Consider the following 14181-nt stretch of genomic DNA (forward strand, 5'->3'; position numbering starts at 1 on the left):
GCACTTCTCTCATTCTTCCTGGCTAGGCATGCAGTGAATTGACAAGCACCATCCCACTGGTGAAATCCCACCTTTTGCCATAAAAAGCCCATAACATAGATTCCAGATGAAGGCATGTATTTTTGCAGTAGAATATTTTTGTCATCCTGACTATTGCATTTTCCTTGTATGCTGGGTCAACTCTGTTCACCTGAATAAAAGGAAACCCTTGTATTCTGCTCCCCTGTACTGCCCTTTCTTCCCACCTTGTTGTCTTTGGTTGCTGACTGACTGACCATTCCTTATTACTCGTTCCAGCTGCTGGGGATGATACTGTCCATTTCACTCTGCAAGAACATACACAGTGAAGACTACACCAAAGTGCCCAAGTCTTGAGTTTGCTGACTCCAGAGCTACGGCACCACAGAGAAAGGAACAAACAGAACATTCCTGCCTCGCACCCAGACTGTCCAACCATTGACCATTATTCCTGTGACATCCTATTTCTGATACCACTCTGCTAAGAACTATTAGAGTTGCAATACAGCCTGATCTTCTGGCAATAGGGCCCTTGGGCTACCTGCATCCTGCCTCTGGATTATTTCTACTTCATGAAGCAGAACTTAACTGTCTCACATCACATGAGACACTTGATTAACCTGAGGGGACAACGCTTTTGCTGCCTGCTCCATGTTAAATATCATATTCATATCTCAATTCTACAATCCACTTGGCCTAACATACTGTAACTATTCCTCCTTCCTATTCTCCCAGTCTTTCCCTTCTACCCCAGAAGAAATACTTCCCTTTTGTCCCATGAGTCAGGATTGCTGTTGAGATTCCAGTACTTTGGTATCTTTACCTGCTTCACTGATGCAGTGGTGGTAACTAGTTGTGCTTTATAGGCCTTGTTCCTTGTGATTAACCTGATTCTGCTTCTACTGTGCATCTTCCAACCTAGACTCTCATCTCAGCTATTGAGCACTACCCTCATAATCACTTCTCCTGCATCTGGAGCCCGCCAAGCCTTGCCTTCGGTGGAGCTCTTCCCTTTGAGTGTGACGAGCCACTGGTAGAGAGGCAAGCCAACTTGTTCCTAGTGTGGCCTGGCAGATTGCAGTGGTGGTGCTCAGCTGCTTTTGGAATGGGTCTCCTGGGTTCTGGGTCTGATGCTTACAGTCTCTCCCATCTGCCTCTCTCTTTCTTCCTCCACTTCTAGCACTGCTTTTCTGGCTCCTGTCAGCCTGGAGGCACTTTGGAGAGTGCTGCATGGTGTAGACTCAGCCCCAGGCTGGCTCTGCTAGTTGCATTCTTGGGTTGCCAATTTTTGTAGAGGTTATGGTTAACTGGATTCTTCCCTGTTATGAAGTGTTAACTGTTTTTTAATAATGAGTGTGGAGGGATCTGACTGGATTGCAGGCATTGTATATTGGAGATATCACTGCTACCAGTGCCCACTTTAGGTTCTGTAGTTTGGATGCAAGGATAAACTGCTTTTATTTTCAGTTGTCCAGTCTTCTGACTCCACTGTAGTCTGGAGCCATGACTGCTAGTGGCTGGCCTTGAGCGTAAACACTGCAGCAGAGAGAGAGCTGGTTTCACATTCATGCAGGCTGGGTGGTTTGTGTACTTCATGGCTGGGCTGTTCACTCCTTTCTGCCAGCGGCCAGCAGCAAGGAGTGGTGTAGAGCACGAGAAAATTAAGAAATGTGCATGGAAAAACTGCCCCAACTTCTTAAATAAGGGAGCTGGGCAGGAATCCTCAGTCCTTGAGGTGGCTTGGGCACAACAGATCTCCTGCAGTTGCATATGCATGCAATAAATACCTTGGCAGCAAGAAGCTGTGAGGGAGAGAAGTGGATGGTCCTTGCCTGAGATGTGATGCGAGGTACGTGGTGAAGAGAGCCTTTGCCTTACAGAAATGGTCCCAGGACAGTCAGCCCTGCTCTTGTCAGGGCTGGGGTTGGTAGGAATAGCCCTAGCAGCAGTTCAAAGGCATGGCTTCCCTACCCACTCAACTCCCCTTCTGGCAAGAAAGGCCTGTGCAGGAGGACAGAGCCCCAGCAGTGGGTCCCTGCAGTGTCCTTTTGTCTGGACTCAGTGGTGATTGGGGAGAGTAGATATGACTGGGCAACTGATTTATTTTTTTTGGAAGTCTGATAAGGCTTTGCTATTCTGAGACCCCTGCCCTCTCTTGCACAGACCCTTCCAGCTGACCTTTGGCTATAGCAGAAGGCACCTTTCGTAGCAGTAAAGCTTGCTAGCTTCCATAGCATAAAGTCTATTCTCTAACGTGTTCTTATTCGTAAGATTCCTGTTAAGTTACAGATGCCAACGCTGAGCAGCAAGTAAAAAGAAGCCCATGCTGGGTTTCTTTTTTTTTGTTTTTTTTTTTTTTTTTTTTTTTTTTTTTGTCTGTTTTTAGCAACATCTTCCGACTGGAAGAAATGCATGTACAGATGTAAAAGTCTAGAGGGTGAATATTTCTGTAATAAAGACTTTGCTAAAAAAAAAAAAAAAAAAAAGATACTCTGGCTAAGCCTTGTGCATTGTAGTGGGTTCTCCTTCCTTCCTCTCTGTCCCCTTCTGCTTTACATGCAAATCACTGACACCTTGTTTGTTTAAAGTAGCAAAAGCCCTGTCAAAAAGCAGGAAGTATGTGCCATTACCCTTTGAGGTCTTCAGAAGTTCTTCTGCAGTCTGTGGGTGAGATTAGTGTGGCCTATGAAAATACTGCCCCTCAGAGGGAGGTGACAATTTTCCTAGCTGTGTTCTAGCGTAAACTTTTGCTTTAGAAAACAACTAAATGTGACGCAAGTCCTCAACGTTCAAAAAAGCAGAGTGAAGTTTGCAGAGAATGAAGTGCTGGGGTGCTCCCAGTAAGCACCAGTGGCAGCTAGTCTGAAGTCAAGACTCGAGTTACCCTGATCAGCCAAAATGGAGCAAGAGGTGCTGGAGTGGGTCTTGGACTCGGGTAGGATGCACTGACCTGTCTGGGGAGCAAACTTGCTCCTTCAGACTGTGCTGGGCCCCAGCTGCCTGAGCTTTGTGGAAACCACTTGCCTTTGGCCACTGGAGGGAGGTGTTCCACCAGGAAAGCTCAAGCCCGAGTTCTGTGGTATCACCAGCCTTGACTGGTCCCTTGGGGGGTGAGATGATGACACTGATCACTTCCTTCTGCTCCTAGTTACTCCTGGCAGCAGGGTAGCTAAAATAACTTGTAATTACAAATGTATTCTCATAAACGATTTGCACTGCCTGCTTGGCATTTTAGGGATAATTTTCCCTTCCATCTCTTGGAGCAGCACACAGTTGGATATTTTGCTGTGTGTCTTCTACTACTGTATATGGGTTGTGCTTACGTCTGGGGCTTCTGCCTGAAGTAGCTCTGGAAGTTGAAGAAAGCACAAGGAGCCTCTGCTGCTGCTTTTTTTCTTGTCCCCATCTTTTTCTTGTTTTCCTTTGGAGGGTAGGTTGGGAGGAGGCTAGGAGGGGATATGATACTTATAAATGTGTCCTAAAAAGCACTCTAGGGGGAAAAAAAAAAAAAAAGCCCTCAGACTGTCAGAGAGCAAAAACCCTCCTGCTGCTGCTCCTGAGGTGTACTTGAATCTTGGTCCAGGCTCCTGGCTTATCTCCGAAGGTGAAGGTTTGCTGCTGGAACTAGAAATCAGAGACTTATTAGGAGCTGCAGTGTTTGTCTAGCAAAACCCAGAGTACCAGCCTCTGCAGTAGCTCAGCACATGGAAGTATTTTGTGTGTAACGAACAAGCTGCTATATAGCTGTCCCAGGCCAGTAATTAATATTGTACGAGTACAGTTGTGACCTCCCTGTGGCCTGAAGTAAGGCCCCTGGTAATGAACTGGTGACATTCTTCGTTCTGCATAATCACGAGGAACTCGGAAGCTGCTATAACTCTTCCCGTGAGGCACTTTCCCTTCTGGAAAGAGAAGAGGAATTGCACTAGAGTTAGTATGGGTTAGTCTGCAGGTCACAATGCATCTTGTTCTTTGTCATGGTTTCTGCATGGCACGTACTCGAATGTGATGTGTGGCAGCTGTTCTCGTCTCTGCAGCTCTCCCACATGGTGGTGTGCCTGGTCCTGGCCAGCTTGGCTCAGGAACTGAAGATGGGTTTGATAGTAGGCTGAATTCTGGTTGCTGATGGACAGACTGCAAGCAGTGGTGTCAGACTGCCGCGGCTGGGAAAGGTGAGGAACAGCAGCTATCAGGGCTCATTGCTGGAAAGCCCGAGGACCATGGGATTCCCACAAATGCATTTTCACAGCCAGTTGCTGCCACTAAATGCCATAAATGGAGAACACACCCTCAATTATTCATGGTCTGGCTCTAACCCATTAGCCTCTAAGACTCTTGGCTCTAGCCCTGGCCTTTTATTACAAAGAATAAACCTCAGATGGCAGCCAGGGTTTCTGAATGAGATCTTAAGCCAGGTTGATGCTAAAAACTTGTCAGTGCAAAATCTGCTAACGTGGAAGTCCTCAAATATTTGTAAGCTTGCAAAACATGCCTAGCAAGAGCTACGCTGTCAGTGAAACCAAGCTGTTAGTAAAATGGTGCTAGTAAAACTAGCAAGCCTGGTTTGGTCATTGTAAACCATTTCTAGGAGTGGTGTGCTGGTAGAGCACAGGCAAATTCTTGCCATGTGGTAAGAATCTCTCCTGCCAAAAGGAAAGGGATTAAGGGAATAGTGGATACTCTGGATCTGGAGAAAACGTATTCTCACTTCTCCAGGCAAAATATTACCCCTTTTTAACACAGGGATTTAAGAGAAGGATAAGGCTCAAAGTTGTATGTGGATGCTCTAAGAAGCATGGAATCTGAGAGGGAAAATTCTGCTTTAGACCCCAAGGATGGTATTTGCTTCAATTTAACTTATCTTTGGTGTTGTCTTTCCTTTATGTCCCTTAGAACATCATGAGGTGACTTGCCTGCCCACAACAGTCCACAGTTAAGCTGAAAATCTAGAAACCTACTTCTGTAACTACAACAGGTCCCACCTCTAGAAAACTAAAGAAAAGAGCGTTTCCCTTTCATTCCATAAGCTCCAGGTGATACTAACTCCAATTTCTTCACAGTGTTCTTTCGAGCAATGGCAGCAGCTCAGAGGTTATCTTGATACTGCTCTTTGTTCTGTGAGTGGTGTTGAAATGGTCACCAGGTTAGGAACTATTGTATGGCCCCCATATGAGGCCATCGTACTGCTGCTCCAGACCTGGATCAGATCTAGACCTGCCCTAGGACCCTAGATCCTCCCTATGTGACCACTGTTGCAGACCTTGCTCATGATACGACTCCTGTCAGCACTACCTGCTGTTCATAACCCTAGGCCTCGTCCGTGTTGTCTCTTCCCAAGCAATTTCCCTGGAAGTTCTCTGTCTGTAGTTCTTTCTGGATCAGGCACCAAGTAACTAACCCCAAAACAACAATTGTGACAGTCTGGTGCATGTTCCTCTGATCTCCAGCACTAACTTTTTCTTCTTTTTGGCCTGCTTAGAGTTGCAGACTGGACATATGGAAGTTCTTCAGAGACAGCAAGAATCCCAGAGCATGTGTTCATATGAATTGCTTACCCAGCATGCTTCCTGGGTATTTTCTACATAGCACTTCTGGAAGCTATTTAGGATTTACTAGGGTGGAAATGTGAGGTCCTGTCAAGACCATGTTATAGTACAGGCATGTGCTTTGGGCAATGCACTTGCAAAATGATGTCAGAATAGCGTAACTCATGCCGAGATGTCTGCAGACAGCCTGGAACAATAACCCAGCAGAGAACAGACCTTTAATTTTGGCGGAGCCTGTTTCACGATGCTCTTAAGTATTTCAAAATAATTTGTCCTTTTAATACCATGTTGTAATTAACTCTGGTTAGCACTGGTTGGAAATTCTTTTGGCAGAAGAGTGTTTCCCTGGAGGGCGTAGGTTCTTTTAAAACAAAGTGGGTTTTGTTTTGTTGTTGTTTTTGTTCTCCTGCTTAAACAGGACTGAAAAAAGTTTGATAACTTATAGAGAGGTTTCTCCTGCTTCCTTAGTGGATGCTTTGAGGTAAACATTATGTAAAAGAGCTGGAATTGGACAAAATAGAGTTGTAAAACCATATTCTAAATATGTGACCTAACAACAGGATGTATTGGTATTGAGAATATAGACTGGGTTAGAAGGGTAAGTTCTCTCCCATGTGAATAGTGAAGAGTGTTGGCTGCATCTGAAAGAACGGGGTAAGTTTTTGCTTTTAAATACACGTTTCTTAAGATTTGGGGGTTGAAAGGGGAAAAAAAATAAAAGAAACTATCCAAATTACTACTGTTGCACGTAAGCTGTGTGGAATTAGAGATTGGGAACATTAGCTGCTTCCCCTTCAAGTAAAGGCACCTGCAACAAATCTGTGGGACAGGCCCGCTTTGACTTTTCACTTCCATAGAAGAAGCAAGCTGAACACTTGCTCTCTGTTTTGGAGAGACTCCTCTAGACCTCTGTAGGCCATTCTCCATACCTGCAGGACTTGGCCAGGCTCAAGCAGTGCAGAGCAGCAGTCAGGCGGCTGCTGCGTGGGGTCTGAGAGAAGCCGCTGGAAGCAGTCAGTGGGGGCCCTTTCCTTAAAACTCATGTACTTGATGTAGTCACCTGGAAATAGCAAAGTGTTTTCAGGACCTATGGGAAGCACAGATAGGAAGTATCTGTATACTCTGTTAAAAGTAGTACCTGTACTCTGTTAAAATTTCTCTGAATGCAAGAGTATGAAGCTGTGTGGGGTAGCTTGGGCTAGCCAAGCAGGAAGCTCCTGTGCCCTTCTGATAGAAAAGTCTTAAATCTCTCAATGCCCAAAGGGTATTTTAAACCATCTCTGTGTCCTGTGAAGAATTTCATCTGCACTGGTGTGTGATGGAGATTCATCTCTGGGAAAGAAGGAACACATGAGATCCTGGGAACCCAGTGAGGAAGGGGTGAAGGACCATGTTCAGGGATGTGTTATGAATGTTTGTCCTTGGAGGTTTATCATGGACTGACTTGCAGGGGTGCTTTGAACATAGTTTGCCTAACAATAAAGAATCTGATTATTTTTAAAACAGAATGCCACAAGTCTGGTGCATGAAGTTTGCAAGAAAGCAGTGCTATGGTCTAAAACCATGTAAATAGGAAATCCCAATCTGAAATGAAATTCTGACCTGAAATGAAATCCCATCTGAGGTAAACCCAGCTGTGTGCTGCATTGTGGCACTATTTAACTGAACGTCACATGTTGCTCCTGACGCAAACGTTAATTAGATGTTTACTCAACCAAGGGAGGAAAGGGATCTCTGTTATGAAATCAAACTTAAAATATGATACTTCAATATTATGACAAATTTAAATGCATAAAAATCACGGGCTCCTGCTGCCACTGTTGTTTTTTAACATCCCTTGCTGCAACTTCTCCAAGCAGTGTGTAAAATTAGGAAATGGTACAAACCTATTATACGCAAATGATGCGATTAATTCAGCAACTCTGAAGGGCAATATCCCAGGACTATGTATGTCTGACATGCTGACAACAGCATTTCATCAGTACATGTTGATATATATATACTCTCTATCTGTGTATATACATATATATAATTTTTTTCATAAAGTGAGAGCACCCTGTTGCCACACCTATCAGGGCAGAGGGACGTGAGGTGAGCAAGTCTTTCGATCTTAGCAGCAAACTGCTGCCTGTGGACACCTGTGGGGCTGGTTTTGTGCTTGTGGAGGGTCTGCTACTTCCCAAATGAGAAAAAAATTGATTAAGTCCTCAAGAAACATGTTGATCTTGAACTCCCTAGTGGCCCTAGGACCAACCTGTGCTCACAGTCACCTAAAATGAGCAGCTGCAGGGCTGGGCAGCATGGAAGGCTCTGGAAGCATGAAGGCCTGTGTGCCTGGGCAGGAGGGGCACCCTCTGATGAGCACCCTCTGTGGAGGCCAGAGAGGTGTCCGGGGCTGCCATGGGGTTTGCCCTGAGAAACGGAAGCATGGCTTGGAGCTGCTCATCTTAAGGATGAGTGTGGTGGCACCAAGGCATCGCTTTGCCCTTCTGCAAGGCACTGAGGATGCAGCAGGGACAGGTCCCGCCTGCAAGGAGATGTGCCCACAGGTGCCTCAGGGATGGACATGACCCGCACAGCAGTGGCCACAAGGGATGCAGTCAGTAGGTTGGTCTGCTGGCCAGCAGGACAAACATCTTCCAGCCAAGGTGAGTGTGACCATGTCAGGCCACCACAAGGTTACCAAGAGGGACCAGCGCTGTGCCTGGGCAGGAGCACTGCGGTGCAGTGTCATGCAAGGCGTCAGCAGGGAATGAAGAAACCACAGCACCTTTATCCTTCAGCATCTCTGCCGCCTTTCCTATTCGTTTTAGGATCAGTCTGAAACCAGTTGTTTATAAAACATTCTACTAGATTGCCTGTGTTGCCTTTTTAGTACATCCAAGTGTTGGCACTCTATTACTTTACACAATCTCACTGCAGCCTTTATGGAAACAATCTTCTGCCTCCCATAACACCCTGGTTTGAATGTTCTTTCTCACAGATGCTGGCTATTCCTGAAGTCCCCAGCAACTCCTGCTTTGGCTAGGAAAGTGCCCAAACTTGATGAAGATGTTTGGCTGCAGAAAGCAATGGGCTATAAGCTCTCAGTAGAGTCAATTTGCTCCCTTGATTGCAGAGATTCTCCCTGGGCTGACGAGCTGTGAGCAAAGGTGGGAAGACATCGACACAGGACCATGGCTGCAGACCTGAGCAGTGTCTAAGAGTTGGAAACCCTCTCTTAATTTCCTTGTAACTTTTTCTCAGTATCACAGTGGTCGTTAAAAAGAGCCTGCACTGTGTTAGAGTAGTGAAGAAGCTGGTTACACCAGCTTTTATGTGATGAGAAGATGCAGAGAGCACATTGCTGATCAGATGACTATCATAAAATTGGCAATTTCATGCCTGGCTGTAGTGGAAGCTAATTAGCTCAAGGCCATCTCTCATCTGAGCAAGGCAACAGCAGGATTACATTGTATTCCTATTAGGCAATAGCCTTGCCTGACATAAAATGAGATGTCTGGCGATTCTCATAATTGCATACAGCTATTTATTTTTACCACAGCTAGATTGTCTCACTCTTTAATAGGCAGCAAAATGGTAATGAGATCTTTTCTCCTTTCTTCTTGAATTCATTGCAGGCCATGCTGAAGGCTGCTGTGCTCCAATAGCAAAGAGGAGGGCAAAGCAGAAGTAGAGGAGAGTGCAATCTTTTAGTCTACCTTGAAACCAGCTTGGTAGGAAAGGGTAGTCTGCTAGTTCCTCTCTTGACAGTGAAATCTGTAGGGCAACTGCTTCCCGCTCCCAAACTTTGTTCTCCCAAACTGACAGAACTTCTTTGTTGCTTGCTTCTTTTGGTGCCACCAGGACCTTGTAGGAACTTTGTAGTGTTGCCAACAATTCAGTGCCATGCAAACCCAATTCCAACCCTGTCCTTGATGTGGCAGCCTCTACTGCCCTCTCCTACTGTGTGTGTGGTCATGCTAGAATTCGGCATTAAAACTGTCTGTCTGCAGGGAAAGGACTTCAGCTGAAGAATGTAGTTGGTTTATAATACGCAGACAATGTTTCACACAGAGATAAGAACCAAGGGCCAGAAGGGTTGTGAGAGTGGCATATTTCAGGATCCTTGACAGCTTGCAGTGCTTATGGCTGGTGCTGTCAGATTCCTGTAACAGGATCCATCAGTAAAGCAAACATAGCTTACTGGAGAGGAAAGATTGTGGTCAGGATCCAGGCAAGGAAAAATAAAAACTTGTTAATACCATAAAGTTCACCTGTTTATAATGGACTAACTGGTGACAGAAATAGAATGTCTTGGTAGTCTTTTAGGGGGTGGGGGCAGGCTGTATTTGTGTCATCAAGCCTAAGCCTAACTGGCAACACCGCTGCTGTGAGACATGCTTAGGGGAGCAGCCCAACATGCCGTGTCAGGTTTAGGGTTATCCAGAATTTGGGCAGGAAGTGTTTGAAGTGCTCAATGTGCAGTAATGAATGAAAAGCATTGATGCAGGATCCAGCAGCCAACGTTTCTTTGTGGAGTTCATTGCAACTAAGAGCTACCAAGAGGATTGGAGCAAGAAACATTGAATCTGGGATTTGCCAAGTCCTCAGGAACGGATGAAAACTGGTGTTGATAGGATTCAGTGGCTTCAGTAACTTTTCCTCCACAGAAATTAAATGAGACATGAGTTAGCAGTGAAGGATGAAAAGCAGTGTGAGGAGGTTCTACTTTAAGAAAACTTGCGCTAATGAAAATTAGTATTAATCTGCGGATAAATTTAATATTAAACTTTGTGCTTTGGGATGGCATAGATTGGAGAACGCCTCTTACTGTTGAATTCTTAAAAGAAAGAAAAAAAAAAAAAAAGCACTGGAAAGAGAAAGGTCGACTTCTTGATTGGATTAGGTCTAGGCAGTAAATATAAAACATTCTAGAGTCAATTGGGTCCAAAGGTTTTTTTGTTTTGTTTTTGTATTCCAAAAGTGTTTAGTTGGCCTGTAAATAACATTATACTTGGATTTGGGACCAAAAGGGATGGAACATTATCTTACAGAAATAACTAAAGTGTTTGGATTTCATTTGTGCAATTCAATTACTTCTAATCATTCCTGAGCTTAAATGTATGGCCAGATCTCCACTGATGAGAACAAACGCTAAAAAGCTACCTTTAAGTGTTCTGGTGTCACTAGTAGTAATTTGGTGCAATTAAAATTGCACCAAAATGAGTACTTTTTTTCTCAAGTCCTAGTATGACCTTTGACTGAGGTCTGCTTCAAGCCTGTGCCCAGAATAATGAGCAGCTGGGGGCAACCAGTCCTTGGTTGGGCAGGGAAGACAAAAGTTCAGTCTGATCCTTCCCAGGCCTAGCCTTTGTCATAGCATGGCTGTCAGGGAAGCAGCTGCAAGCTGTGGGTTCCTAGTGCAAGTAGTTCTTTATCCGTGGGAGTCTTTTATGTGTAAAAACAACACACGTTCTTCTTGTTTTCTGCAAACCCTGACACATCATCATGACTGCTGAGAGTCTGCATCTAAATAACACCCCTGGATGCTGCTATTTCCTTGTTCAACCTTCAGAAGCCTCAAGGACATAACAACTGGCCATGTTCTTTACTTTTCCAAAAGCAAAGCCCAACCCCAAATACAGCTCTAGTGTTTAAGACAGTTTGAAGCTGCAGGCTTAACCACAAACAAAGCACAAGCCCAGGAGCCCTAGTGCAACAGTTCTTACCCTCTTCTGCAAATTTCTGGGATTCATCAGCAAAAGGAGCTCCCAGCTACTTCCTATCCATAATCCTAATTTTAATCAAAGGCTACTGAAGCTCTGTGTCCCTGAAAGTAATCATGGCTTAAAGGAGCCTTCTCTGGCTTGAGGTCACAGCTTACTTTTGGAAACCTACATGCAGGAGACAGACCGAAACTCTTTGATGCTTATATTTTGGAAAAAGGAGGATAATGCCAATCTGAACCCTGGAGTTCACTTAGCGCTGAAACAGGCCTCCCTGCAAGCTAGGCAGAAGTCACTGGGTCCTTGCCACAACTCTCATTATGTATGCAAGCCTTCTGGTATTCCAGTAAAAGCTGTTCTTTACAGCTGCCTAATGCTAGTCTAAACTGTGGTCTGCTGAAGCCCAATGTTCTCAAAGCAAGCAGTGGTAGTTCCTAAGATGTTCCTCATGTCTACTCTTCAGTATTGTGGCTGTGAATCCAACTTAGGGTTGAGTAATCATATTCCTAACTCTTTATGTGAGAGCACAGTCATAAGGCCGCTTTGAAATTAAGTGAAGGCAAAAGGATGCTGAACAGAACTGTTCGGTGGCTTTTCACCAGAGCCAAGGTCAGGATTTGAGCTAGGATTAAGATTTATCATTCTGATAGGCAAGAATAAGGGCTGCTTCCAAGAGGACAACAGATGTTCAAGTCCCAGGGCAGCTTGAGGCAAGGCTGGGGTTGGGTAGCACTTGAGAGAGCTGGGGACTGAGAGGGATTTTGATGATCTATTCAGGATTTGTAATATTAAGATAGGCTGATGAAAGTCTCAGCATATGCATGAGGCTTACTATGGGAAGTGGTCACTGTAGCTAGTAGTAGCTACTAAGAGAAGAGACAGCAGGCAATCTAGAATCCTCTTGAGGCCTTGGATATACTCGTTGTGTGAACATGAGTCTTAATGTCTGGAAATTTTTCTTTCAGAAAACTTAATAGCATTCAGTTCCAGAAGGACCAAAATCTAAACTACATCCTGCAGTCTTAGCAGCTCGTCCCGGGAGCCTGCACATTTCTCATCTTACATTTAGCCACTACAGAGCCTGCCTCTATATGATTCCCATGAAATATCAGAGCAAAGCTTGTCATGATCTGAAGTTTCACTTCAGCCACAAGCTGATCTAATCTTTGTGTGGAAATTGCACCAGAACAGCTTAGCCGGGTTGCTGCAGAGTCATCAGCTGCTGCTCTGGCTGTCACTATTGTCCTGCCATAAGTACCTGAAACAGTTCTATTATATGCCAGTACACAGTGTGTCAGAGTGGCAGTTCTGCTCCTTGGAAATCAAGAGTTATGCTAGGTGATAACTCGCGGATTTAGTTGCTCTAGCCTCATGCCAATGCCACAGTGATATTTTGTGGTAAATCGGTTTTCAGTTTCTGAAAATGTCATCGCTTCGTCTCCTAGTTGTTTTTCCTGGGTTTTAGAAAAATTTCTCTCTTCCTCATTTACCCTTGTCCTCAACCATTCTCAAACTAGGGGCTTGAAGAAGAAGGAGCATGAAGGCAGTGTTGTTTTATATATCCCATTTTGTCATTTATGTATTGCCATATATATAGTTGCAGAATGAGCAGCTTGAATTGTTCTGATCTCTTAAAAATGCAGGGAGTGGGGTGCTTTGGCAGGAATCTCTCTTTTCTCTTCTCAAAGGTCTCAGACTTCATTAGACCTTGGAAAGGAGAATGAATTTCAAAGGCCTCTGAGGAAGTTGCTTTGATACAAAAGGGGCTCAAGTTCCTGTGATCTTGTGTGTACGAGGATTGCTTTCTTGGAATCAGTTCCTCAGGCCCATGTGGCAGGCCGCCTTGTCGTCTTAGTGCACTAGTGCTCCCTTCCAAAATGCTCCAAGGGGGGTTGTTTTGGTTTAAGGAAAAAAGGAAGAGGGAGTTTCCCTTGTGCTTGCCAAGGTAAGAGGCAGTCCTCTTCTGAAGCCCCCATTACCCCTTAGTGCTTCTTGTCATCACCTGCTATTACCAGAGAGTTTATGAATTTCCTTAATGGCTCGTTTCAAACTGAAGTACCCATGTTACTTCTAGAACCTGCTGCTTACCAACTTCATCCCAAGTACAAGGGCATTGGAGAGATTCTCAGAGCTTCAAACTTTGCCCTAGCCGTAAGATCTCAGCATATTCCATCAAGTGCTGCCACCAGCTTCAATCAGTGAGCGCCGGGTGCCTCTCAGTAAGAGGAGATGAGAAGCTGGTTTGATTGGGACATCCAAAGCTGTGGACTTGATTAGGCCATCTTGTTCATCTCATCCAGAGAATCGCTGCACATAGCCCAGGGAAAGCTTTATGAGAACAGTTAAATATTTGCTGCTACCTCTGGTGCTTTCCCACACAGGTTGTAGCTCTTTAGACTACTTTAAACTGATGCTAGGCACTTTTTTCTTTGCCCTTTTTTTTTTTTTTTTTTTTTTTTTTTTTTTCTTTTTTAATCATTTACAAGAGCTGCTCCCAGCACCCCTCCAGCAGCTTTGTGCCACATGCAGCTCTGCTTAGCTGCTTTCCCATGGGGACTGTGTTTTTCCTACATGCGATCTGTAGCAGAGCGCAGCAAACCACTGTTTGGGTCAGACACCTCATCTAAAGGTAAGGAGATTGCCAAAGTATTCTTACCCCCAGAAAAACTCAGCAGTTTTAGCACCTTCCAAAGAGGTAAACAGGCTTGTTTTCTTTTGTCATTTATTCTCCTTCCGGCAATAATCTGCAATCACTTTTACATTTAAAAGAAGCAATGTTTTTGACTGAAACACATACAACCTTTTTTGTGAAAATCAACAAAATCTGGAATGAGAAGAATGAAGGGGATGTGCATTGCAGATTTTTTTATCTTTTTCTGTAACTTAAAAATCTTCAAAAGGAATCTGTC

General features: G+C 44.6%; 1 protein-coding gene across 2 annotated transcripts in view; it reads left to right on the plus strand.

Moving 5' to 3' along the window:
- CD82 (CD82 molecule) overlaps window positions 1-564 on the plus strand; it is a 30191-nt gene extending 29627 nt beyond the window's left edge. For both annotated transcript variants that reach the window (XM_032189153.1, XM_032189152.1), the window contains exon 9: window positions 298-564. In XM_032189153.1, the coding sequence (XP_032045044.1) occupies window positions 298-375 (78 nt within the window). In that variant the 3' untranslated portion in view covers window positions 376-564. The remainder of the gene's footprint in view (window positions 1-297) is intronic.
- The last annotated feature ends 13617 nt before the right edge of the window (window positions 565-14181 follow it).

This window comes from Aythya fuligula, chromosome 5 (assembly GCF_009819795.1).
Source record: "Aythya fuligula isolate bAytFul2 chromosome 5, bAytFul2.pri, whole genome shotgun sequence".
NCBI lineage: Eukaryota > Metazoa > Chordata > Aves > Anseriformes > Anatidae > Aythya > Aythya fuligula.